This window comes from Amblyraja radiata, chromosome 23 (genome assembly GCF_010909765.2).
Source record: "Amblyraja radiata isolate CabotCenter1 chromosome 23, sAmbRad1.1.pri, whole genome shotgun sequence".
NCBI lineage: Eukaryota > Metazoa > Chordata > Chondrichthyes > Rajiformes > Rajidae > Amblyraja > Amblyraja radiata.
The window spans coordinates 5990420-6018371 of NC_045978.1; the positions used below are offsets into that span (position 1 = coordinate 5990420).

Sequence of the window (27952 nt, forward strand, 5' to 3'; positions counted from 1 at the left end):
GGATCGGACAGGTTCAGAGGGATATGGGTAGGTGGGATCAGTGCAGATGGGACATGGTGTGGGCAAGTTGGACCAGAGGGCTTGTTTCCACGCTGTGAGACTTGATAACTCTTTAAAAATTTCATTAACAAAATATCTGTTTGAAATTGGCTCACTGATTGCTATCCAATGCTTGTGTTGTTAATCTAGGATCATCAAAATTCCCGATGCAGAAGGACTGTGTTTCCAGATTCGTGGAGCTGCTCCGCCATTTGTCCATGCTGTTCTGAAAGGTAAGATATTGCTGCCACAAAGATATTGCTTCCCAGCAGACTGCATGATACGCACATTATCCTCATTGGCCAGCCCCACTTACGCAACTTTTTCGGCGACTGCCGGCACCTGTCATAGGTCATTGCAGATCCGCCGAAAATGTTCAACATGTTGAAAATCCAGCAGCGACCAGAACAAGGTACGACTCTTTGGGCGACTACTCACGACCATACAGGGCGTGACTCGTCTCCTCAGTCGCCCAAAGAGTCGTAACGTCTTTCTGGTCGCCGCTGGATTTTCAACACGTTGACATTTTTCAGCGACCTGCAACGACCAATGACGGGTGCCGGCAGTTGCCGAAAAAGTTGCGTAAGTGGGACTGGCCCATGACTGCCGGTGCATACGTAGTGATGGTGCCGACACCTGCTTGAAAAGACTGGGTGGCACAGTGACGCAGCGGTGCCAGACACCCGGGTTCGATGCTTTCAAGATAGAGTTAGATAGAGCTCTTAAAGATAGCGGAGTCAAGGGGCGAAGGCAGGAACGGGGGGGGGGGTTACTGATTGTGGATGATCAGCCATGATCACAGTGAATGACGGTGCTACCTCGAAGAGCCGAATGGCCCACTCCTGCACCTATTGTCTATTGTCTTTGGGAAGTGGGTTCACCATTCACTAAGATGGTGGCTGATACTTTAGTCCAACTCAATATTGCTGCACTGACGGCATGAACCTCGATTGCCTCAATATGAACTGTCTTTCTTAAACATATTAAAGGGCCTGTTCCTCTTGCATGCGATTGCGTGCGTTTGGCGCTACCAAACGGAAGCGGAGTTCGCGCTAAGTACGCGCGTGACGTAATTTGCGTCATGCTTACCAATCAGCTGCGTACGACGTCAAGACGCTGCGTACGACCGCAATGCGCCTGCGTGCCGACAGGCCGTTGGCGTGCGAAAATATCAGCCACTGCTAGAATTTCGGAGCCCCGCGCGATGTCGGGACCAGCCCCGCACAACTCCCCGCTTCTAAGTGGGACCGGCCCCGCGTGGCCATATGGTGCCCGTACGCCTCAAGCGACCACGAGGCCGCCTAATTTGCGAGCCAAGGTCGCGTAAGTGGGACATAGAAACATAGAAATTAGGTGCAGGAGTAGGCCATTCGGCCCTTCGAGCCTGCACCGTCGGGCCCTTTAGTGACAGTCCCCACAACTCTCTTGGGTAATTCCAGTGCTGATGCATCATCTTCCTATCCTGCTTTTGTGCTATCCACATGTCATACCAGCTTCCCAGGGTCTCCACAATAATCCTTCGTTCAGAGAGCTGCAATAAAGATCTCAACCTGCTGTGCTTGCCGCTCTGCAGTTGCAATAACCTTAGCTTTCAAGTGCTTGCATAGTGACCTGTAATCTAGGGGGGGAGAACGGTTTGAACTGACAGAACAAAGGCATAATTGAAAACAGGTGAGTAGGATTTTATGACTGGGAAAATGAAAGACTGCTCCCTTGTAGCAGTGACATTAGTGGGCATTTGGGGGGGAAATGCTGCAAATGTTTTAGTTTGAATAAATTATTGATGCAAGTTTTGTTTTTCTCTAGTAGTGAGTTAGACTCCCCATTTTGTACTGTTTGCACGGTTCAACAGCTCACAACCTTATTTAGATACATTTTCATTTGAGAGGATGCACAGAGTCTCTTGCCCAGAGTGGGGGAATCGAGAACCAGAGGGCATAGGTTTAAGGTGAGGGGGGAATGACTTAATAGGAATCTGAGTGTTAACTTTTTCTTTCAAAGGGTGGTAGGTGTATGGAATGTGTTACCAGATGAGGCAGTTGAGGCAAGGACTATCGCAATGTTTAATAAGCAATTAGGTACATGCATAGTGTAACAAGGAACTGCAGATGCTGGTTTAACGAAAGACACAAAAAGCTGGAGTAACTCAGCAGGACAGGCAGCATCTCTGGAGAGAATGAAGTGGGTGACGTTTCTGATCGAGACCATTGTCTGAAGAAGGGTCTCGACCCGAAACGTCACCCATTCCTTCTCTCCGGAGATGCTGCCTGTCCCGCTGAGTTATTCCAGCATTTTGTGTTTCTTCTTAGGTACATGGATAGGACATGTTTCGAGGGATGTGGGCCAAATGCAGGCAAGTGGGACTGGTGTTTGACATGTGGGTGACGTCTGTGTTGGCCGGAAAGCACTTTCCACGTTTTATGACTCTATGACTCGGACAAGGACAAATTGTAGGAAGAACAATGTTCAGCCGGCAAGAGCCAACATTTAAATTTATTCATGCAGTTTCCAAATTCATTTTCTGATTTTGTTTTTGGGTGGCGCAGCTGTAGAGGCGTTGCTTCACAGCGGCAGAGTCCCTGGTTCGATTCTGACCTCGGGTGCTGTCTGTGTGGAGTTTGCATATTCTTCCTGTGACCACCTGGGCTTCCTCCAGGTGTTTAGTTTCGAGATACAGCGCGGAAACAGCCCCTTTGGCCCACCTAGTCCGTGCCGACCAGCGACCCCCGTTCACTAACACTATCCTACAAACTAGGGACAATTTACAATTTTACTGGAGCCAGTTAACCTACAAACCTGTATGTCTTTGGAGTGTGGACAGACGGCTCCCGTAGTCAGGATTGAACCTGGGTCTCTGCCGATTTTGGTTCAGCAACTCTGTCGCTGCGCCACCGTGCTCCGGCTTCCTCCCACATGCCAAGGAATGGGGATTTGTAAGCTAATTGGCCTCTGTAAATTGCCCTGAGTGTGTAGTGGGATAACTAGTGTGAACGGGTGATCAATGGCCGGCGTGGACCCGATGGGCCGAAGAGCCTGTTTCCATGCTGTAAACTGAAAACTAAACTCTAAATCCAACAAAAATAAGTTGGTCTTCACATTGTTGACCATCTTGGATGCTTTGACTGTTATTCACTTGGAGATGAATATATTCTGATTGCCAAAACACGTTATTTAAACGGTTTGCCTCAATGTAGTTCCACATGGCTGTCAGTATGAGATTATAGTTCCTAGATGAGGGAGATGAAGCGGGAGAAGGCTGCAGAAAATCTCCAGCAAGGTTTTTGATTTGATCAGAGTAGTCTGTACCAGATACATGTGTAATTGAATGAAATGCAGACTGAAATTAATATTTGAAATATTTAAGGGGCCTGTCCCACTTAAGCAATTTTTTTCAGCGACTTGCCGGCACCCGTCATCTCCAGGCGCTGTCTGTACGGAGTCTGTCCGTTCTCCCTGTGACCGCGTGGGTTGTCTCCTAGATCTTTGGTTTCCTCCCACATTATAAAGAAGTGCAGATTTGTTGGTTAATTGGTAAATTGCCCCTAGTGTGCAGGTTGCGAAACTGGGATGACATGAAACGAGTGTACGGGTGATGGTTGGTGGGCCAAAGGGCCTATTTCCATGCTCTATCTCTGAAGTAAACAAAATGATAGTGCAGCTATGGGAAGATGATTTAAAAAAAAAATTAAAAAATGTGGACATTGCCAAGAGCTATTTAAATCGATTTGTGAACTTTGGGATTCCAAGTTCAATTGAATGTAAACCATTTGTCTCAAGACTCTTGCAGCCAAAATGTAAAGCATTCATTTCAAAAATAATTGAAGCAACATGTAGAATACTACTATTCTTGGAGCAATTTGTTTGCTGACACTCGATTTGAGTCTGGTTCACAGGAGTCTGAAGTAGATGTCTCTGCCTCCCCTTGCCAAATAGCTTTGTTCTCTGGTGTTATAAAATGATGTTGTTTAGTTGGAAAGAGTGCAGAGAATATTTACGAGGATGTTACCAAGACTTGAGGGCCTGAGCTATAGGGAAAGGTTGGGCAAGGCAAGGCAAGGCAAGGCAACTTTATTTATATAGCACATTTCATACACGAGGCAGACTCAAAGTGCTTCACATAAAAACATGTCATACAATAAAATGAAATAATAAAATGAAATAAAATAGAAGAACTAAAAGAAAAGAAAAGCAAAATTAAAAATGCATTATAAAAAGTGCAAAAGTTAAAAGTGCAATGTAGTTAAGATTTAGCTGAAAGCTAAAGTAAACATAAAAGTTTTCAGTCTTGTTTTAAAAGTGGTCAAAGTTGAGGCAAGTCTTAAATCTTCAGGAAGTTTATTCCAGCTATTTGTTGCATAGTAACTAAATCCTGCTTTCCCATGTTTTGTATTTTGGCAGCGTAGGACTTCATTTCTTCAGAGTAACAGGAAGTTGAGATCTTTTGGAGGTGTATAAAATCATGAGGGGAATAGACAGAGTAAATGCACAAAGTCGTTTACCCAGGGTGGGGGAACCAAGAAGCAGAGAATTGACACTAAATGCTGGAGTAACTCAGCGGGACAGGCAGCATCTCTGGATAGAAGGAATGGGTGACGTTTCGAGTCGAGACCCTCAGACCGAGAGTCAGGGGAGAGGGAGATATGGAGGGATAAGGTGTGAAAAGGACAGATCAAAGAGGACAGTGGTCAAGGAAAATGTAGATAGTCACAAAATGCTGGAGTAACTTAGGCAGCATCTCTGGGCAGCATCTCTGGGTAGGAATGGGTGAGATTTTGGGTTGGGACCCTCCTTCAGACTGAATGACTCATTGCTAGCTAAGGGGAAGGTGACAACGAGGCATACAATCAGTAAAATGAATCAGGAGGACAGTGAAAGTAGTTGGACAACTAGGATGGGGGAGGGACGGAGAGAGTGGGAAAGCAAGGGCTTGGTATAACTCTTCCCACACCCCCGCAATCAGTCCTAACCCGAAACACAACTCTCCAGAGATGTTTAAGAAGGAACTGCAGATGCTGGAAAATCGAAGGTACACAAAAACGCTGGTGAAACTCAGCGGGTGCAGCAGCATCTATGGAGTGAAGGAAAAAGGCAACGTTTCGGGTCTGAAGAAGGGTTTCGGCCCGAAACGTTGCCTTTTTCCTTCGCTCCCTAGATGCTGCTGCACCCGCTGAGTTTCTCCAGCTTTTTTGTGTATCTCCAGAGATGTTGCCTGACCCGCTGAGTTACTCCAGCACTTTGTGTTTAAGAAAGAAATGCAGATGCTGGAGAAATCGAAGGTAGACAAAAATGCTGGAGAAACTTTGCGGGTGAGGCAGCATCTATGGAGCGAAGAAATAGGCGATGTTTTGGGTCGAGACCCTTCTTCAGAACTCTTCTACCTGCACTTTGTGTTTTTTTTTGTCAATCCACAGCTGCCGTTACTTAATAATAATAATAATATCTTTTATTGTCATTGCCCATAAGCGCAACGAGATTTGGTATGCAGCTTCCATCCGATGTCAATAACTAATAACTTAAATAACTAATACAATTTAGATTTAGATACCCCGAGAACATGGTTTGTAAAAAGAACATTAAAACAGTAAAACAGACTAAAGTGCAGATGTGACTATGCGATGTGACCATCCGAGGGAGACAGTCCATGGGGGTGGGGGGCACTCAGCAGGGCCGGTTCAGAGCCGCTATACTTGCATCTACAACCTGGGCACTTGCTAAGATATTTGCGTTATCTAATGAATCAGATGCTTTCACCGTTCAGTGCGGAGTTGTGTTGATTGGAAGCTTTCTAACTGCAAGTGGTTCACCGCGGTGTGATTCTGATTATCTTTCAGGATCTGGGGCGGCTGCGGGTGGCCTGCTCCCTGGGCAGTGTATCTTGAAAGTAAACGGTGGTAATGTCAGTAAAGACAGCTACACTGCAGTGCTGGAACACTTTACAAGTTGCAAAAGAAATCCACACCATTTGCAGGTAAGTACGCAAGTCTATTGGCCAAGTATTCACATACAAGGAATTTGCCTTGGTGCTCCGCCCGCAAGTAACAACATGACATACAGTGACAGTTACGAATGACTCAGAAAACACTAAACATTAATAATAATAAAACATTCATGATAAAACACCTTTGATCAAGCATGTGAACACGGCGACACTGCCAACGTGGGTAAAGAATTTGTCTTGTTATTGCGTACCATCTTTCGTAAATTAAAACATTATTCACAGTCTAACGTTGTCTATAATTGCAACAGGATCTGTTTGGTTTAAAGATGCAGCATAGAAACAGGCCCTTCAGCCCATCGAGTCCGTGCCGACCAGCAATCCTACACACACCAGGGACAATTTCGATTTTACCAAAGCCAATTAACCTCCAAACCTGTACGTGCTTGGAGTTGGTTTGGAAACCGGAGCACCCGGAGAAAACCAGATGCAGGCTCTGTTTTGTTCTGCACCTTCCCAACCCTCCCCGACTCTCAGTCTGATGAAAAGTTTTGTCCCGAACCGTCACCCATTCCTTCTCTCCAGAGATGCTGCCTGACCCGCTGAGTTACTCCAACTCCAATGTGTCTATTTTAGGTTTGTAGGTTAATTGGCTTTGGTAAAATTGTGAATTGTCCCTGGTGTGTAGCATAGCGCTAGTGTATGGGGTGATCACTGGTCAGCGTGGGCCAAAGGATCTGTATCCACGCTGTATCTCTGAAGTCTAAAGTGAAATGCTTTAGTATTGCAGGTACACAAAATTGCTGGGGAAACTCAGCGGGTGCAGCAGCATCTATGGAGCGAAGGAAATAGGCGACGTTTCGGGCCGAAACCCTTCTTCAGACTGATGGGGGGGGGGAAGAAGAAGGAAAAGGGGAGGAGGAGGAGGAGCCCGAGGGCGGGCGGATGGGAGGGTGGGAGGAGACAGCTAGAGGGTTAAGGAAGGGGAGGAGTCAGCAAGGGCTAGCAAAATTAGCCCTCATATTCCGTCTGGGGACCTTGCGTCCCTATGGCATTAACATTGAATTCAGGTATGCCTGCTTTAGTATTGCTTCTGGTAAGGGATTGCCCTGAGCAGACTTCATTTATATCCCGTTACAAGGAACTGCAGATGCTGACTTGAGGGGAAAAAAGTCACAAAGTGCTGGAGTAACTCAGCAGGTCCGGCAGCATCTCTGCTGAACACGAATAGGTAATGTTTCAGGTCGGGGCTTCAAACACCGCCATTCTGAAGATCTTGACCTAAAACGTTACCTGTCTGTCCATGCTCTCCAGGGATGCTGCCTGACCCGCTGAGTTATTCCAGCACTTCATGGCTATGTTTACATTCATATCAATTTCCCCCCACTTTTTGAACATTATTATTGTCACTGGTGTTGGTTTTCTTTTTACACGAATCTGGAGTAAATATTTAATTATTTTTTGAATATTTCCATTCCACCACCTTCTCCTGTAACTCTAGTTCAATGGGAAAGAAACTATTAACTAATCCAATAACATTCAATAGTTTGAGAAGTTGGAAGTGGAGCAAACACATGTTTCATCCACTGGTGAAAAAAGATAAAATGCAAAAGGTACACAAAATTACTGGAGAAACTCAGCGGGTGAGGCAGCATCTATGGAGCGAAGGAAATAGGCGACGTTTCGGGCCGAAACCCTTCTTCAGACACATCCGATACAAAATGCAACTGTTTTTGTATTAAATTTACTTTTGTTGGCTCAGTATTAAAAAAATAAAAATAGCTCAGATGATAGTGGTGAAGAATCCTAATGCATTCTCACTCTCTCTCTTTCTCTTCCATTTTTCCAGAGAAGAGGAGCTGGACTGTGGGTGTACAGGACAGTGGATGACGTTGATGAAGGGACAGCAGAGACAGAGGCCGAAACTAATTACCTTGACAGTGTTTCTGGTTTGTCACTGCACGATAATCTGCGAGATTCCTCAACTAATCAAACGAAAATACTCGATCACGTCTGTGAGATCAGGCAGGAAGCGGGTATGCTGTGGTTAATTTCCAAATATCATCTGACTTAAACTTTTTTGTTTATTTTATTAGAAGTTAATACAATACAAAACAATACAGTGGCACCTAATTTTAGGTGCCAACCATGTCATACCGTAATCCATTCCATGTCCAACCTCTGGTTTTATGTTATGAGAAGGAAGTAAGCAAGACAAGAAAAAGAAACCAATAGAAAGGGGAAAGAGTTGGAAAAATAGATGGTAGAGAGTAGAAAAATGTGAAGTGTGGATATAAAAAATAAAAATAAAAAAAGAAAAGAAAAAAGAAAAGGTGGAAAGTAGAAATAGAAGAGAAGGCCCCTTAAAAGAGAATTTTTCAAATCTATATTCGGAGATGTAGATCTATCCACGTCATGAACTGAAATCAGCAATCCTTATGGTACCGCTGCATCACATGATTCCAAAAAGTCGATGAAAGGAGACCAACTCCTTAAGAATTGGTCATATTTATCTATTAGTCGGAGTCTGACTGAAATTGATGTTGAAATGCCAATTTATGTTTCATTATGTTCCAATTATGTTGCATGTTCTCCCTGTGGCCACGTGGGTTTCCTCCAGTTTCCTCCCAAACCCCAAACACACACACAGGTTTGTTGGTTAATTGGCTTCTGTAAATTGTCCCCAGTGTGTGTAGGATGTGACTTGCGTACAGGGTGATTGTTGGTCAGCATGGACTCCGTGGCCGACGCTGTATCTCTAAACCAAACTAAGGCTTGATCGATGTACCTCACTCTATATGACATGACTTGCAGGTAGCTCTCAAACTTCTGAAAGTTTGCTTTGTGCAAAGGAGGCAAAATAAAAATACCACATTAGCCAGCATCGACTTTCAATTCAGTAGCTCAGACAATGTAGAGAATTCGACAACACCCTCTCTCGTTGCTCCTCCCTCTGTGATTCCTCCTGCTCTCTCAACCTGCCTGTCCCGCTGAGTTACTCCAGCATTTTGTGTCTATCTTCGCTCTAACAATGGCACTTGGAATTAAAGGAATTTGGTCATAACTTATTTAGTATGTGATAAGCCGGCAAATCGAAGAACTTCAAACCCAACTGATCTCCCGGTGACCCACCCCTCCCATTCCGAATCTGACCTTTCTGTCCTGGGCTTCCTCCATGGCCAGTGGGTCCCATCGCAAATTGGAGGAGCAGCACCTCATATTTCGCTTGGGCAATTTACACCCCAGCGGTATGAACATTGACCTCCAATTTCAGGTAGTCCTTGTTTTCTCCCTCCCTCCCAGCTCTCCCACAGCCCACTGTCTCCGCCTCTTTCTTTCTTCTCCCTCCCCCCCCCCCCCACCCCCACAACCTCCACATCAGTCTGAAGAAGGGTCTCGACCCGAAACGTCACCCATTCCTTCTCTCCAGAGATGCTGCCCGTCCCGCTGAGTTACTCCAGAATTTTGTGTCTATCTTTGGTTTAAACCAGCATTTGCAGTTCCTTCCTACACATAGAACAAGTGTGAATGGATGGGCAGGTTTGGAGGGATATGGACTAGTGTAGCTGGGACATGTTGGCCGGTGTGGGCAACTTGGGCCGAAGGGCCTGTTTCCACACTGTATCGCTCTATGACTCTATGAATGGGTGATCGATGGTTGGCGTGGACTCGATGGGCCAAATGTATGTATTAATCAATCAATCAATAAATCAATGCCTCTGGTAGCCGTTCTCTGAACTGAATGGCAGAGTACTTGCTCAACCAAACCCAAGCTGACACTGGATGTATAGTGCAGAGCACAGTGTTGAAGTCTGGTCACACAAACAGCAGCAAACTGTTGGCTCAGACTAAGGGAATTTATACACGTAAATGCGCAAAAATATAGCGTTGTTCAGTCCTGCATGGGAAATGTTAACGCATGGGCCAATATTTCTGAGCAAAACCAGGCCAGTGCCTTGCTTTAGAATTCTTGGACTTGGCCCCCTTGATATCTGTACCTGGCAATAAACCGAACAGCCTATCTTTTAAATCGGCCCTGAACCCAAAGTCTGTTGCACGCGCAGTTCCACGCTTCCCCTTTCCTTGATAAAAAAATACCTCTTTACAATTCCACTTTTAAATATGTGGTTAGTACTTTGACTGCATATCCTTTTTTCAAATTATGCCTAACCTAGAACCCCCCCTTAGTTCCCCCTTCTCTTCCCTTTGCCCCACCTGGATGATCACCCATTTTTCTCTTTTGCCTTCACTACCCTCCCCCCCTCCATCTATACTCCTTCCTCTGGCTTCACAATTCCCTCCTCTTCTATCCCCTTTTGGTCCCCTAATTTGAGGAAGGACATTCTTGCTATTGAGGGAGCGCAGCGTAGGTTTACAAGGTTAATTCCCGGGATGGCGGGACTGTCATATGCTGAGAGAATTGAGCAGCTGGGCTTGTACACTCTGGAGTTTAGAAGGATGAGAGGGTATCTCATTGAAACATATAAGATTGCTAAGGGTTTGGACACGCTAGAGGCAGGAAACATGTTCCCGATGTTGGGGGAGTCCAGAACCAGGGGCCACAGTTTAAGAATAAGGAGTAAGCCATTTAGAACGGAGACGAGGAAACACTTTTTCTCATAGAGAGTGGTGAGTCTGTGGAATTCTCTGCCTCAGGTGGAGGCAGGTTCTCTGGATGCTTTCAAGAGAGAGCTAGATAGGGCTCTTAAAAATAGTGGAGTTAGGGGATGTGTGGAGAAGGCAGGAACGGGGTACCGATTGGGGATGATCAGTCATGATCACATTGAATGGCGGTGCTGGCTCGAAGGGTCGAATGGCCTACTCCTGCACCTATTGTCTATTGTTTATAAGTTTAGCTTCTCTAGATTGGCGAGACCAAGCACAGGCTTGGCAATCACTTCGCCCAACATCTCCGCTCAGTTCGCACTAACCAACCTCATCTCCCGGTGGCACAGCACTACAACTCCCCCTCCCATTCCCAATCCGACCTTTCTGTCCTGGGCCTCCTCCATGGCCAGAGTGAGGCCCACTGCAAATTGGAGGAGCAGCATCTCATATTTCGCTTGGGTAGTTTGCACCCCAGCGGTAGGAACATTGACTTCTCCAATTTCATGTAGTCCTTGCTTTCTCCCTCCTTCCCCTCCACTTCCCAGCTCTCCCACAGCCCACTGTCTCCGCCTCTTCCTTTCTTTTCTCCCCCCCTCCCCACCCGCCATCAGTCTGAAGAAGGGTCTCGACCCGAAACGTCACCTATTCCTTCGCTCCATAGATGCTGCCTCACCCGCTGAGTTTCTCCAGCATTTTAGTCCACCTTTAAGTTTAGTTTAGTTTATTATATTATTGTCACACCGAGGTAAAGTAAAAAAAGCCGTCAGCAAAAACACTGTGAGTGATTACATCAAACCGTCCACAGTGTACAGACACAGGGTCTGATTGAATGAATACTTTATTGTCACGCCTGACAAGTCACAGTGAAATTCTTTGCTTGTGAATAAAGTTTTGTGCAAGGTAAAGTCCGATCCAAAATAGTACAGGGGCCTCTAATGAGGTAGATGGTAGGTCAGGACCACCCTCTGGTTGTTGATAGGATGGTCAGTTGCCCCATAACAGCTGGGAAGAAAGTGTTGATGAATCTGGAGGTGTGAGCTTTCACACTTGTGTACCTCTCGCCTGGTAGGAGAGGGGGGGGAAGAGAGAGTACGACTCGCCCATGACCTTTTTTTAACACTCCTGCTTGTTTACATTCATGCTTGAGAAATATTTCAGATAAAAATCCTTGGCTTGGTTGTGTCCAGGCCGGCTGGCTTGCTTTCAAACCCTTTTAGCTCCATCACAATATGATGTCTCGAGGAACCTCAACAAACCATACACAGAACATAAGTTGGCTTGACTAATTCTGCATTTATCTGCCCATCTGCTGACACGGGATCTGCCGACCTTTGTCAGGGAAGTGAGAGGGTCGACTTCAAAAATAATAAAAGTCTGTTTATTAAGCATAATTAGATCTGACAAGTGGAATCGAGCGCGGTGGCGCAGCGGCAGAATTGTTGCCTTACAGCACCTGAGACCCGGGTTCGAACCTGACTACGGGTGCTGTCGGTACGGAGTTTGTATGGTCTCCAGATCACCCTTTGGGTTTTCTTCGGGTGCTCCGGTTTCCTCCCACACGCCAAAGATGTGCACGTTTGTAGGGTGATTGACTTCTGTAAATTGCCCCGAGTGTGTAGGATAGAACTAGTGTAAAGGTGATCGCTGGGCAGCACGGTCCAAGTGGGCCGAAGGGCCTGTTTCCACAGCGTATCTGTAAAATTGAAAAAACAAAAATCTGCAAAAACAAGGTGCACTGAAGATTTGATAGGTGCTCAAGAAGGAATAATTTTATTAAGTACATAAAAAACACTTTTCCTATCAATAAAAGTTGATAAAACATCGGGCCTCCGTAAAGGCGACTGCGGAGGCCATAATAGGTCCGACAATGGGTGGACATGGGATGGGGACTGGACATTGTGTCTTCCCTCATTATGGGAACCATTGTGGGGGGATGTCTTTTTATGTTTAAATCTCTTTATTATAGTTATGACTGTATTTTTTTTTAATGTGCTGCATTGGCAAGAAGCATTTCACTACACCTATGGTGTATGTGACCAGTAAAATAACCTTTGAACCTTTGAAAAGGTCCATAACCAGATATAACAGATTCATCAGGGTAGACAAAGTGTACGGTCGGTCGGTGCGGACTTAGTGGGCCGAAGGGCCTGTTTCCATGCTGTACCACTCAACCAAACTAAACGAGTGATTGGGGCTAATTTTTGTTCCATCTCGGAGGAGTAATCACTTTTCCTGGTTTGAGTGGATGTGGGGAGGATGTTTCCTCTCGTGGGAGAGTCTAGGACCAGAGGTCACAGCCTCAGAATTAAAGGATCTTCCCTCGGGAAGGAAATGAGGAGGAATTTCTTTCATCAAGAGTTTTCAAGAGAGAGTCAGATTTAGTTCTTCAGGCCAAGGGAATCAAGGGATATGGGGGGAAAAGCCAGAACGGGGTACAGATTTTGTATGATCAGCCATGATCGTATTGAATGGTGGTGCTGGCTCGAAGGGCTGAATGGCCTACTCCTGCACCTATTTTCTATGTCTCTATGTCAGAGGGTGGTGAATCTGTGGAATTCTTTGCCACCGAAGGCTGTGGAGGCCAAGTCATTGATATTTTGAAGGTGGAGATAGATAGATTCTTGATTAGGTAGACAAAAAATGCTGGAGAAACTCAGCGGGTGCGGCAGCATCTATGGAGCGAAGGAAATAGGCAACGTTTCGGACCGAAACGTTGCCTATTTCCTTCGCTCCATAGATGCTGCTGCAGCCGCTGAGTTTCTCCAACATTTTTTGTCAACCATCGATTTTCCAGCAGCTGCAGTTCCTTCTTGAACATAGATTCTTGATTGGTACAGGTGTCGGAGGTTCTGGGGAGAAGGCAGGAGAATGGGGTTAGGAGGGAGAGATCGATCAGCCATGATTGAATGGCGGAGTAGACTTGATGGGCGGAAAGGCCTAATTCTGCTTACTAATCACTGAACTTTCCCAACCTTGCAGACCAGCGTTTGAGTCCCGATGGGACTGCACCTCACATCAGTTTGACTGTGGATAATGTGCATTTGGAGCACGGTGTTATCTATGAGTACATCAGCACTGCAGGAATCAAATGTCATGTCAAGGAAAAAATGCTGGCGCCCAGGGGATGCTTCAATTTAACCGCAAAGGTACACATTCTTCAATTACCTCTTCAAGACCCGATTTCTTATGTACATTATAAAATACTGATCCAATCCTTAGCCAAGATCGTCTGTAGATTGAATATGGTGCTGGACATAATGGCCCTGTCCCACTGTACGAGCTGATTCAAGAGCTCTCCCGTGTTTAAAAAAAATCAAACTCGTGTTAAGCACGAAGAATGTACGTCGGAGCTCATGACGTCTCTTAGCGGCTCGTAACGCTAACGGCAGGTACTCGGGGAAACGCGGTAAGCTGGTGAAGACTCGTGAAGATTTTTCAACATGTTGAAAAATGTCCACGAGAGCCCCGAGTACCTACGAGCGGCTATTACCATAATTCTCCGAGTTCGAATCAGGGGAGACTCGGGAGAACTCTTGAATTAGCTCATACAGTGGGACAGCCCCTTAACGCTGACCTAGCCCGCAACTGGCCTATCGGGGAACCTACCTTCCTGAAGTCATCTGTTGCCGCCCCTGAGTTGTCCAGTTTTTAGCCCTCCCACCACCACCTCGCCTCCCCTTCCCACACTCCAATCAGGGTCTTGACCCAGAAATGTGACCTATACATTTTCTCCACAGATGCTGCCTGACCCGCTGGGTTCCTCCAGCATTTTGTGTCTCTTTGGTGTAAACCAGCATCTGCAGTTCCTTTTTATTACATAATATCTGCAGATGGCATCAGATGGTTTCATCTAGAGATATTCTGGGGAAAACTCTTTCGCGATAGGTAGCGAAACGTGAAGTGCTGTAGAAACACAAAGGGTCGGGCAGCATCTGTGGAGGATGATCGACAATATTTTGGGACGGGACCCTTCTTCAGAAATGGATGGATGAGATTGGGTTGAGACCTTTCTTCAGAAACGGACAGATGATGTTTCAGGTCGGGAGGGGTCCCAACCCGAAACATCCCCTGCCCATTCTCTTCAAAGATGTTGTGATCCAAGTCAAAGTGGTTCGGAAATGTTGGTGTCAACTGAACTTTAGAAAGAAAGATGAAGTAGGCTTGCAAATGATTGTTCCTCCAGCAGTCTAGTCATCTTTGTCACCGACATGAACAGACTGTCTGTAAATAAAACAATACGGCCTTTGACCCTTCAGTGGATATTGTATCAGATCTTTTCGTATCATTGATTAATTTTCTGACTCGGTAGTCCTCATGAATTAACACTGCCTCTTTTGTCAGATTCTGGAAGCTTTTGCGGCCGATGATCGTCAGTTTATAACAAATTACAGAGGATTGATAACCTCCAGAAATTCCATGATCTTTAAGCCCCAGTTTGAGTTCCGACATCTGTGTGAAGGCAAGCTGGACACCATCGAACGGAGAATCACCAAATACTCTCAGGTACGAACATGTCTTGTCGTTGCTAAGCCAAACCAGTCAAATACAACTCCTGAGAAAATATGTCTCATGACTTCTTAGACTAGTGACAGCGCGGAAACAAGCTCTTCAGCCCGCACTGAACAGCGATCCTCGCACACTATAGGGCCTGTCCCACTTACGCGACCTTTACAGGCTGCTGCCGGTACTCATCATAGGTTGCCGAAATTTTCAACATGTTGAAAATTCAGCGGCGACCAGAAAGATGCTGCGACTCTTTGGACCTCTCACGGCCGTACAGGCGACCCCTGGCGACATGTCGCGGGTGACCTCTCACGACCACAGGAGACCTCTCACAACCGTGGCCGTGTGATTTAGTTACATATTGATTTCCAGATCTCCCTAGTAGAGCATACTCAAACCTTCCGCAATCGTGCTCCATATGGCATGGTCGCAGTCGTACATTTCTAACTTTTAGTTGAGCTTGACGATACAGCGTGGAAACGGGCCCTTCGGCCCATGGAGTTCACACCAACCAGCGATCCCCGTACACGAGTTCTAAACCTACACACGCTCGGAACAATTTCCGGCAGCCGATTGACCGACAAACCTGCACGTCTTTGGAGTGTGTGGAGGCCGAGTGTGTGCACCCGGAGAAAACCCACGCAGGTCACGGGGAGAACGTCCAAACTCCGTACAGACAGCACCCACAGTCAGGATGGAACCCGGGTCTCTGGCGCTGTGAGGCAGCAACTCTACCCCTTCCTCCCACTGAGAAACACAGTCAGGAGTTCCATCGAGAGTTTTCCAATGTTCCATTTTTTTCCTTGTAGACAATGAGATATTGGGAGCATCAGCGCACAGTGAGGGGGTAGGGGGGGGGGGGGGGGGGGGGGGGGGGGGGGGGCATTGCTGATAGATCCTTGTCCTTAATTGAAGCTAGGATTCTCAGCTGAATGTTAAACAAGGGAGAGCCATCAGTTGCCTCCAAGAGGTCAGGAAACAAAACATGCATTTTAGTCATTTGGTTGAAGTGAGAGAATGAGCTTGTAAACACCGTGAGCTGCAGTGATCTTTGGGCACATCTGCATTGTATTTTAGTCAGGCAGCAACTCTACCGCTGTGCCACAGTGCTGGGTCATTTCCTACATGGCTGCTGACAGCATCATTCATTCCCATAGTTCCACCAGCTTAAAGTTTCTTTGGTAGGCACGTGAAGTTCTCAAAATGGAAGCTTCTGCCACGGTGTAACTTGGCACTTCTGTCTGAATTTTGCAAACAGTTGAAATCGCGAGAGTTGATTGAAATGCGTTTTGTTGTGGCCATCCGCAGTTTGCCCAGGAATTGAAAAGCAAAGCTTGGCCGTCCTTCAAGCAAGCGTCCACCAAATTACACCTGTTGACTGGCACTGATTTCTGCCCGGCAAACTGCCACGTTAATGTCATGGAAGTCTCCTGCCCGAAAAGTACAACCTCTCTTGGAAGATCTTTCAGCATACGGTTTGGCCGAAAAAATTCTTTCCTTGGCTTGGAGCAAGATCAAGGTACGTGAATAGCATCTGACCAAAGTCTACTGTCAATTTACACTAAATTCTTGCTTAAATTAAAACATTATTGGTAAATTCCACTCTGCTGGTTGAAAGAGGTTTATATGTCTGTAATGGGGAGCATCAAGGGCCTGTCCTTTTTTTCGGCGACTGCTGGCATCATTGACTGACGTATCTGGACACCGAAAAATTTGCTACGTGGCGTGACGCGGCGTGATGACGTATGACGCGCAGTGTTTTTTTCAAGTGTCGCAAGATTTTTTTTTGTCGCCGCTGGATTTTGAAATGTTCAAAATCTTCTGGCGACACTGATATGACACCGGCAGTCGCCAAAAAAATCGCAAAGTGGGACAGGCCCTTTACTGACTGGAAGAGGTTGGACAGACTTTGATTGTTTTCTCCGGAATATAGGAGGTTGAGGGTTAAGGCTGTATAAAATTGAGAGGCACAGATGGGGTGGACGGTCAAAACCAGTTACCCAGGGATAAAAATATCAAATACTGGAGGGGATGGTTTTAAAGTTCAAAGGAGATGTGCGGACCAAGTTCTTCTACACAGAGGGAGGTGAATGCCTTGCACATGCTGCTGAGGTTAGTGGTGGAGGCAGACACGATAGTGGCATTTAAGAGATTTTCGGAGAGGTTTGTGGACATGCAGGGAATGGAGGGATGTGGATCATGGGCTGTACATGTATCTGTACATGTGCGAATGTGGGCCTTGCTGTCTGCTTTACCCCGTGTTAATAACGCACTGGAAACCTGCCCTTGCATCATGTTTGTTGGTCATTTTTATGTCCGTTTTGAGAATATTCCATTCAAACCATTGGCGTGTTTAACTTCCGATGGCAAGTTGTGAGGCAGAGGCTCGTTTGGTATCTGCTCCTTCCACCACACAAGCCGACCGGCCTATTTTCCGTGGTTTCTAGAAGCTTTGTTTGGCTTAGCAAATGGAAGTTCGTAAGTCAGAGGAGCAGAAGGAAGCCGTTCGGCCCATCGAGTCTTCACGTCGTACGTCAGTGATTTGTGGTGAGGGAAGGAATTAAAAGGGTTTGTGGCCAAGTTTGCACATGATGTGAAGATAGGTGGAGGGGCAGATAGTGTGGAGTCAGCAGGAAGTCTGCAGAAGGACTTGGACAGGTTGGGAGAGGGGTTCAAGATTCAAGAGAGTTTATTGTCATGTGTCCCAGATAGGACAATGACATTCTTGCTTTGCTTCAGCACAACAGAATATAGTAGGCATAAATAAATACAGGATAGAACAGAACTGATCAGTGTGACTATATACACCAATGAATATATATACACACACATAAATAAACAGATAAAGTGCAATGGGCTATTAATGATCAGAGTTTAATAGCCTGATGGCTGTGGGGAAGTAGCTATTCCTGAACCTGGATGTTGCAGATTTCAGGCTCCTGTACCTTCTACCTGAAGGCAGCGGGGAGATGAGTGTGTGACCAGGATGGTGTGGATCCTTGATGATGCTGGCAGCCTTTTTTGAGGCAGCAACAGCGATAGATCCCCTCGATGGTAGGGAGGTCAGAGCCGACGATGGACTGGGCAGTGTTGACAACTTTTTGAAGTCTTTTCCGCTCCTGGGCGCTCAAGTGGCCGAACCAAGCCACGATGCAACCGGTCAGCATGCTCTCTGCTGTGCACCTGTAGAAGTTCGAGAGAGTCCTCCATGACGTACCGACTCACCATAATCTTCTCGGGGGCGAAGGGGATGGGGGAAGGGGGTGGTGTCACATTTTTTGGGGGGCTTCTGGGGGAGGTGGGATTTTTTTTGTGGGGGGGGGTGCAAATCGCCGGAAAATCGGTAGTGGATCTGAACCTTTATATGTTGACCAAGTAATAATTTGGTGTGCATGGCTGAAGCGTTGGATCTGTTTACAGGGATTCTACATCCCATGAGCTACACACGGCACGTCACCACCACCATGGCAGCTCCCCAGTGGAATTGTTTCATTGGGGAAGATGGAGAAGGTCATCGGGCACTGGACGCAGATGAACCATCGAAGCCACAAAACGGAGTGCCGATTCAAAAATGTGCAGGCCTGAGCAACCTATTGAAGCCTGAAGACATGGAGATTCAGGACTCCTTCTTCCAGCTTTTTAATAAGTTGGAGATCTCTCTCAAAGAAATGAAGCAATACGTGATGCAGATAAATGAGTAAGTGTTTCATGGCTTGGAACTGTGGGCAGAGCGGTGGATTACCGCCTAACAGTGTCAGAGACCCGGGTTTGACTTTGGAGATACATTGTGGAAACAGGCACTGAGCCCGTGCCGACCAGCGATCCCCGCACACTAGCACCATCCTACACACTAGGGAAAATTTACAATTTTTACTCCAGCATTTTGTAGGTGTCTATCTGCTTTTTTTTTTTTTTAGTTTAGTTTTGAGATACAGCGCAGAAACAGGCCCTTCGACCCACCGAGTCTGCGCCGACCAGCGATCCCCGCACACTGATGCTGTCCTACGCAATTTTCAATGATACCAAGCCAATGAAACTACAAACCCGCACGTCTTCGGAGTGCGGAAGGCATGCGGAGAAAACCCACGCAGGTCGCAGGGAGAACTTACAAACGTGGTCAGGATCAAACCCAGGTCTCTGGCACTGTGAGGTAGCAACTCTAGCGCTGGGTCATTGTGTTGTTAACTTTGCAGGGACTTGTGTGCAGTGCACACTTGGTGCAAGCAGTCACACACAAGGTGACTCCAAACTGTGACCCATGTGGAAGCCGGAAGATATGAACCCACTGAGATTCCAAACCCTCTGCTTTCTCATCTGTTTCGTTTAAGAGGCTGTCAAGTACCGTTTCCATGGCAACCTCCCGTGACCTGGAATTCGTAACCTTTGGGCAGTTTCTGCATTATGGTCTAACAATAAATTGAATCCGTCTGTTGGATTCAATTGGCGTTTTCACCTCTAAATTGAGTTATGTGTTCCACAAATACAAGGAGCGGTACCTACCCCATCTGAAGGGCACGCTGATTACTTCCAGGTGGCTGACTTAAACAAGAAAGAAAATTATTTCCAGGCACAAGATATTTATTGCCGATCAGAGATTAACGTTTGTTTCTATTGGGTCTGCAGCTTGCTGTCCTCGATAACCGGACCTGCCCCGTCCGAGGGGTCCGAGCAGAATGCGTCCGAGCTTTCACTGCCCCCGTCAATGGAGGACAATGACATTGACAAAGCCGAGCACTGTGGCACGAAGAGGGTCTGCTTCGTGGTGAAAGAGGAGGAGCAGAATGACTCTGGTCACGACACGACCAGCTTCAGGGATTCCTACAGGTACGGCTTTTCCAACTTGCTCCAAGTTGTTGATATTGTTGTTGTTCTTCGTCCTTCGAAGACATCGAAGACGACCATGACTTCAGTGTTTATGTTTGTGGGTCTGGAGGTGACCGGTGAGACCGATCCGGGCCCGGGAGGCTCGCCCGCATACGGGACACAGTTGGGTGGGCGCTGCGATAGAAGCTGAAGCGGCTCGAGCCTTGCGCGCGGCGCGTTTCCTCAGAGCTTCTTCTTCTCAGCTGCACGCACGCGCTCCTGTGGTGATCTTGCTTTGCCCAGTTGGGAGGTCCAGAGTAAAGCGACTCCCAAGGTATTGAGATCGATGTTAAGATCTTTGAGGGACACTTTGAGGCGGCCTTTGAAGCGATTCTTCTCCCCCCCCCCCCCCCCCCCCCCCCCTCAACTGAGCGCTTGCCCTGACACAGCTCTCCGTACAACAGCTGTTTTGACAGCCGACAGTCTGGGATTCGGACGACATGGCAAGCACATCTGACTCGGGCTTTCTGAAGGAAGGCGTAGACGCTGGCGTTGCCGGCCCTTGTCCGGGATTTTGTCCTGCCACCTAATGTGGACGGTAACTTCAAGTAACCCTTCAAGTAACGTGTACGAAAGAACTGCAGATGCTGGTTTAAGTCTGACGAGGTCTGAAGTTCCATACACCCATCACCCTTCGTCCCATACACCCAACACCCTTCCCTATTAAATCTTTTCACCTTAAACCTATGTCCTCTGGTTCTTGGTTTCCCCTACTCTTGGCCGACTCTGCATTTTTTCTGATCTATTCCTATCATGACTTTGTACACCTCTATAAGATCACCCCTCATCCTCCTGCACACCAAGGAATAAGCTGCCCAGCCTCTCTCCTTGTAGCTCAGGCCCTCAAGTCCTGGAAACATCCTTGTAAATCTTCTCTGCACCCTTTTCCAGATTGACAAAATCTTTCCTATACCATGGTGACCAAAACCATGCACTGTAGTGACACAGAGAAAAAGTCCAATGTCCACGATGAGGTAGATTGGAAAATCCATAAGTACCATAAGTATCTAAATCCATTAGATAGGGCTCTAAGGGCTAATGGAGTCAAGGGATATGGGGAGAAGGCAGGCACGGGTTATTGATAGGGGACAATCAACCATGACCACAATGAATGGCGGTGCTGGCTCGAAGGGCCGAATGGCCTCCTCCTGCACCTATTTTCTATGTTTCTATGGTTGTGTAACTATGGTAGGGTGAAGATTATTCCATGCTTTAATTGTGCGGGGGAAGAATGAATTGCTGTACAAATCTGTCTTGATAGCTGGTATCTTAAATTGGATCGAAATAAATTCAGAGTTATGACTTTTATGTAAAGGTTGCACATGTAGCTTTATGTTACCCTTGCTTATGGAGAGACCGCTCAGAAGAAGGGGAACGAACCTGTGCCTGAGTCTGGTGATGCGCGCTTTCGGGCTTCTGTACCATCTTCGCAGGGAACGGGGAGAAGGGGGGAATAGACCGGTGGTGGAACTTGTCCTGGACATTGTCGGCTGCTTTGTTGAGATGGAGTCAGTGGTGGCGAGCCTGGTCTGTGTGATGGACTGGGCTGCATCCACGACACTCTGCAATATCTGGCGGTAAGATGCTCCGGATTTGCCGAGCGGGAGATGGCTGGGTCCCCCCCCCCCCCCCCCCACTCCCCCCACTTCCAGGCACCTTGTGGAGTTAATTAGGAAGCAGACCCCTCCAATCCTAACTACTGGCAATCGGTGTAAGTAGCTGTGGGCTGCTTTCAATTACTGCATGAATACATACACCTTTTTCTGAAGTGTTCAAACCTCTGTTTGTATAAATTAACTTGCACGCTGAATATAAATTAACGATACCATCTGCCAGTTTTTAAACAAAATTTGTAAAATTAGTACAGGATTTTATAAGCTGGCCTTTTATTTTTGTGGTGTATAAGAACAGAAATTAAGCAAATAAAAGTTGTACGTTTGTTTTCTTCTTTTCAAAATGCAGACACTATAAGTTGAACAAATTCAATCGCTTCATTGTGCGCTGATTTGAAACAGATTTGGTTTTGCAGCCTGCTCGTTCATGCTTTGGTGAAATACCAGCTGTTTTAAAGATTTTTTTTTTCCCACCCGTTTATGACCGATTTTCTCACGAGTTCAGTTCCAAACATTGAAAGGGTTTTCGCTCCTTTCTTTTCCATCTCGCAGGTGGAGAGGTAGGAGAAAGACAATGTTTGCTCAGGTGTCTCATCTAGAAATAGTTCTCTTTTCTTTCTTTTTTTGGCACATCTTCACCATTTTCGAAAAAAGATATTTTGGATACAAAACCCATTCTCAAATAATTTTTCACTCCCATAACATGGATCATTAAACATTCCTAACATTTTTCCTTGTACTGCAATTGTGTGTGTGTGTGAACTTTAAAAATCCATTTGTTGCATTCTTCCAGAGGTCGAAAATGTTGGTGATTTTCTTATGTGTTTTCAGAGCTGTTAAATAAAGAGCTTTTTTTTTTGTTCACGAGACTTGCACCTTTTAGTTTAGAGATACAGCGCAGAAACAGACAATTAGGCCCACCAAATCTGCACCGACCAACGATCCCCGCACACTTGTACTATCCTGCACACACTAGGGACAATTTACAATTTTATCCAAGCCAATTAGATGACAAGCCTGTACTTCTTTGGAGTGCGGGAGGAAACCGAAGATCTCGGAGAAAGCCCACGTCACGGGGAGAACGTACAAACTCCATACAGACAGCTCCCGTAGTCGGGATTGAACCCGGGTCTCCGGCACTGTAATGCCCCTGTCCCACTTAGGAAACCTGAACGGAAGCCTCTGGAGACTTTGCGCCCCACCCAAGGTTTCCGTGCGGTTCCCGGAGGTTTTTGTCAGTCTCCCTACCTGCTTCCACTACCTGCAACCTCCGGCAACCCCCTGCAACCTCCGGGAACCGCGCTGAAACCTTGGGTGGGGCGTAAAGCCTCCAGAGGTTTCCGTTCAGTTTTCCAGAGTGGGACAGGGGCATAAGGCAGCAACTCTACCGCTGTGCCACCGTTACCGCCCTCAACGGTATTCATTTTGTTTGAGAGATTTGCTCCTTTAGTTTAGTTCAGAGATTCAGCGCAGAAAACAGGCCACCGAGTCGGCACCGACCAGCGAACTCTGCGCATTTTAACACTATCCGACATGCATGAGGGACAATTTACAATTTTACCAAAGCCAACAAGCCTGTATGTCTTTGGAGTGTTGGAGGAAGCTGAAGCACCCGGAGAGAACCCGTGCAGGTCACGGGGAGAACGTGCAAACTCCTTGCAGACAGCACCCGGAGTCCAGAACGACCCTGGGTCTCTGGTGCTGTAAGGCAGTAACTCTACCGCTGTGTCACCGTGCTGCCCTTGTTGTGAATCTAATTGTCGCTTCAACAATGTTCAACACGGCGTATACCTTTCTCACAGACCACTTGAGGCACTCAGTTCCAATTGTGAAGAGAGATTCTGGTCACGTTATTATACATAAAATTCTGACTGATAGGTCCACAGAGTTTGGTGTTTTCCATGAGGTTTTTGGTACCTTTTTATAAGTGGACTGCTGATCTCCATGTCCTTCTGCATCTGACAATGAAAGAAAACGCACAAATAGACAATAGACAATAGGGGAAGGAGTAGGCCATTCGGCCCTTAAAGCCAGCACCGCTATTCAATGTGATCATGGCTGATCATCCCCAATCAGTACCCCGTTCCTGCCTTCTCCCCATATCAAGTCAAGTTCAAGTTCAAGTGAGTTTATTGTCGTGTCCCTGTATAGGACAATGAAATTCTTGCTTTGCTTAAGCACACAGAAAATAGTAGGCATTTACTACAAAACAGATAAATGTGTCCATATACCATGATATAAATATATACACACATGAATAAATAAACTGATAGTGCAAATAACAGAAAGTGGTTGGTAATAATCAGAGTTTTGTCCGAGCCAGGTTTAATAGCCTGATGGCTGAGGGGAAGTAACTATTCCTGAACCTGGTTGTTGCAGTCTTCAGGCTCCTGTACCTTCTACCTGAAGGTAGCAGGGAGATGAGTGTGTGGCCAGGATGGTGTGGGTCTTTGATGATACTGCCAGCCTTTTTGAGGCAGCGACTGCGATAAATCCCCTCAATGGAAGGAAGGTCAGAGCCGATGATAGACTGGGCAGTGTTTACTACTTTTTGTAGTCTTTTCCTCTCCAGGGCGCTCAAATTGCCGAACCAAGCCACGATGCAACCGGTCAGCATGCTCTCGACTGTGCACCTGTAGAAGTTAGAGAGAGTCTTCCTTGACAATCCGACTCTCCGTAATCTTCTCGGAAAGTAGAGGCGCTGATGTGCTTTTTTGATGATTGCATTAGTGTTCTCGGACCAGGAAAGATCTTCAGAGATGTGCACGCCCAGGAATTTGAAGCTCTTGACCCTTTCAACCATCGACCCGTTGATATAAATGGGGCTGTGGGTCCCCTGATTCCACTATTTATAAGAGCCCTATCTAGCTCTCTCTTGAAAGCATCCAGAGAACCTGCCTCCACCGCCTTCTGAGGCAGAGAATTCCACAGAGTCACCACTCTCTGTGAGAAAAAGTGTTTCCTCGTCTCCGTTCTAAATGGCTTACCCCTTATTCTTAAACTGTGGCCCCTGGTTCTGGACACAAACTATCATGTGTTTGTGTATTCATGCCTACTATATTCTGTTGTGCTGAAGCAAAGCAAGAATTTCCTTGTCCTATCTGGGACAAATGACAATAAACTCTCTTGATTCCCAGATCCTTGTAGCGACTGAGGAAGGGTCCTGACCCAAAACGTCGCACATCCTTTTTCTCCAGAGATGCTGCCTGACCCGCTGAGTTAGTCCAGCACTTTTTTTTGGTGATTCTAAAATCGTCTGTGCATAGATTCATTTTGTGAATCGCCTCAGTCTCCATCCCTGATTTGTTTATAATGTCATAATTTCAAATTGGACGGATTATTCTATTTTTCCAGGCTCAGATAAAGACTGAGCGTTTTGAGCTTTTGAGCGTTTTGTAGCTACAGGTAAAAATGTTTTTGAAGGGCTCTTTGTGAGCCTCAGAGCCAATGATTTAGTCATTGGGGAAACTCCAGGGATTTTAAGAAATATGGCATGTTAATATATTTTATCCTGCCCTTGTGCAACATTCTAGTGCTTCTGCTGCAGAGTGCGGTGTGTGTTTTGGATAAGAAAGTATGGAAGGTCTTTAAGATATTGCCCTCTGGAGGCAAATGGGGGAAAAGGTGTAAATAATTTAATCTCCTCTTATTTTTACGATTAAAGCAAAGGTATCATATGTCAATTTGATGCAAGTTATATTAATGTGAATTGCTTAATATACTGTCATATAAATCACTAGGTAGACACAAAATGGGGGGAGTGACTCAGCGGGAAAGGCAGCATCTCTAGAGAGAAGGAATGGGTGACGTTTCGGGTTGAGATCCTCCTTCAGACGTTTCGACCCGAAACGTCACCCATTCCTTCTCTCCAGAGATGCTGCCTGTCCCACTGAGTTACTCCAGCATTTTGTGTCTATCTTCCATTTAAACCAGCACCTACAGTTCTTTCCTACACTTATATAAATCACTCTCTGAGAGATGCTGATTTATTGATAAAATAATAGATGAGTACTCCCAATCTTGACTGTAGGCCTGCAGCCTTGCCTAGTACTTTGCCTAGGATGTAAGTAATGTTAATAGCTTTTACAATAGACCAATTGGTACCTGTAATCATAAATATTTTACCAAAAGCATTGAAAGTCATAGAATCATACAACATGGAAACGGGCCCTTCGGCCTAACTTGTCCACGCCGACCAACATGCCCCATTACACTAGTCCCACCTACCTGTGTTGGCCCATATCCTTTCAAACCTATCCTATCCATCACCTGCCTCTTAAATGTTCCAATAGTATCTGCCTCAGCTACCTCCATCAGCAGCTCGTTCCATACACCTACCGCCTTTTGTGTAAAAAAGAAAAAAGTTACCCCTCAGGTTCCTATTAAATCTTTCCCCCCCCTCACCTTAAACCTATGTCCTCTGGTTCTCGATTCCCCTTACTCAATGCAAAATATTCTGTTCATCTACCCGCCTATTCCTCTCAAAATTTTGTACACCTCTACAAGATCACCCCTCATCCTCCTGCGCTCCAAGGAATAGACTCCTGGTGACCGATGATTAATGAAATAAAGACTGATGTCTAAAATATACCGTATCTCCATAGAATCTGTTGGTGAGACTTATTGTGACCTGATTGCATTTAATTCTGAATTAATCTGGTAAATTAAAAATATGACTTAGTATTTATAAAGTATCTCTTTCCTGGGGCTATATATAGTGGTTAGTTCTTGTTCGAGGAAGAGTATTTGATGCATTGTGTGCAATGGATTTAATTATTTGCTTCCTGTCTTGTTTAAAACACGACCCTAAAGATACAAAAAGAAGATACAAAGTGCTGGAGTAACTCAGCGCGTCAGGTAGCATCTCTGGAGCACATGTGTATGTGTTGTTTTGTAGCAGTGTGTGTCTTTATCTGTACCCCAGAGATGCTGCCTGACCTGCTGAGCTACTCCAGCACTTTGTGTCTTCTTTTCTATGAATCGGCACCTGCAGTTCCATGTATCCCCTTCACGTTTGTGTGCTTGGAAATAGCATTGCTATTCGCTGAAAACGTCGTTGGCTTAAAGCGCAGAAATTTGATCGAGTGCCAAAATTCTGTTACATTTTCAATGAACATAATACAGCAAATTTTTATTAAAGAGATTTATATGAGTACCGGCCTTTATTTGCATTCCAAAACTCCTTGGTGATGGGAAGGGTGTAATTGGGAGCGTGGAGAATGATTTGAAGGCGTTAAGTTCCAATTATCTTTTGATAGGCACAAAATGCTGGAGTAACTCAGTCGGTCAGGCAGCATCCCTGGAGAACATGGATAGGTGGCGTCTTGGGTCAGTCTGGAGATACAGCACGGAAACAGGCCCTTTGGCCCACCGGATCCGCGCCGACCAGCGATCCCCGCACACTAAGACTATCCTATACACACTAGGGAGAATGTACACATACACCAAGCCAATTAACCTACAAACCTGCGCGTCTTTGGAGTGTGGGAGCGTGTACAAATTACATGCAGACAGCACCCGTAGTCAGGATCGAACCAGGGTCTCCGGCGCGGTAAGCGTTGTGAGGAGCGGCTCTACCGCTGCGCCACCGTGGCCGCCCTGAGTTCTGACCCAGATTGTTGCTTATCCACGCTCTCCAGAAAATCTGCCTGACCTGCTGAATTACTCCAGCATTTTGTGCCTGTCTTCAGTATGAACCAGCATCTGCAGTTCCTTGTGATTGAAATTGTCTTTTGTTGATATCTTGCAGTGAGTGCAATAGCAACCGAGACTCGGTGCTTTCTTACACCAGTGATCGTAGTAGAAGCTCCTATCTGGGAAGCGATGAGATGGGATCAGGTGAGACTTTCTTCCAAGTAATCTTATCACTTTTCTGTTGCAATCGCAGTAGCAATTCTGTGCCCGAAACTTAACAAACTTATCATTTGGGTTGGTTTTGACCATAAGTTTTAAGACTATGCAATAGTGACTTGCGTTCAGAAGAGGGTATCTGCCAATATTTGCATTTGTAATTGATGTTAACTCTGCCACATGCTGTTAACCACAGTGTATCTTGTCTTAATAGTGTATTGCTTAAACTAAAACATCTAGATTTATGGAATGGAAAACAAATTTGCCCCCCAATGGTTTACATTTACTTCACATTTTTTTTGCATGGATTTTGATGTTAGCCAATTTTATTTTCACCACAGAAGAAGCTGAAGTCACTTCCACCTTTATGTTCTAGGAGCCAGAATTTGGCCATTCATATCCACTGACTTGGCCTCTAGAGCCTTCGGTGGCAAAGAATTCCACAGATTCACCACCCTCTGACTATGTTTTGTTATGTAATATTTGTCAGAACCTGGTGCTGTGGCGTGGCTGTTAATGTTTTCTAAAGTACAGTATTATC

General features: G+C 46.1%; 1 protein-coding gene across 1 annotated transcript in view; it reads left to right on the top strand.

Moving 5' to 3' along the window:
• Nucleotides 1–27952, top strand: part of prex1 (phosphatidylinositol-3,4,5-trisphosphate dependent Rac exchange factor 1) — a 178170-nt gene that overhangs the window by 121864 nt on the left and 28354 nt on the right. Inside the window, exons 19-27 of the mRNA XM_033041457.1 lie at nucleotides 190–272; nucleotides 5871–6007; nucleotides 7824–8010; nucleotides 13562–13728; nucleotides 14924–15085; nucleotides 16394–16604; nucleotides 18506–18782; nucleotides 19709–19909; nucleotides 27311–27399. Of these exons, the coding sequence (XP_032897348.1) occupies nucleotides 190–272; nucleotides 5871–6007; nucleotides 7824–8010; nucleotides 13562–13728; nucleotides 14924–15085; nucleotides 16394–16604; nucleotides 18506–18782; nucleotides 19709–19909; nucleotides 27311–27399 (1514 nt within the window). The remainder of the gene's footprint in view (nucleotides 1–189; nucleotides 273–5870; nucleotides 6008–7823; nucleotides 8011–13561; nucleotides 13729–14923; nucleotides 15086–16393; nucleotides 16605–18505; nucleotides 18783–19708; nucleotides 19910–27310; nucleotides 27400–27952) is intronic.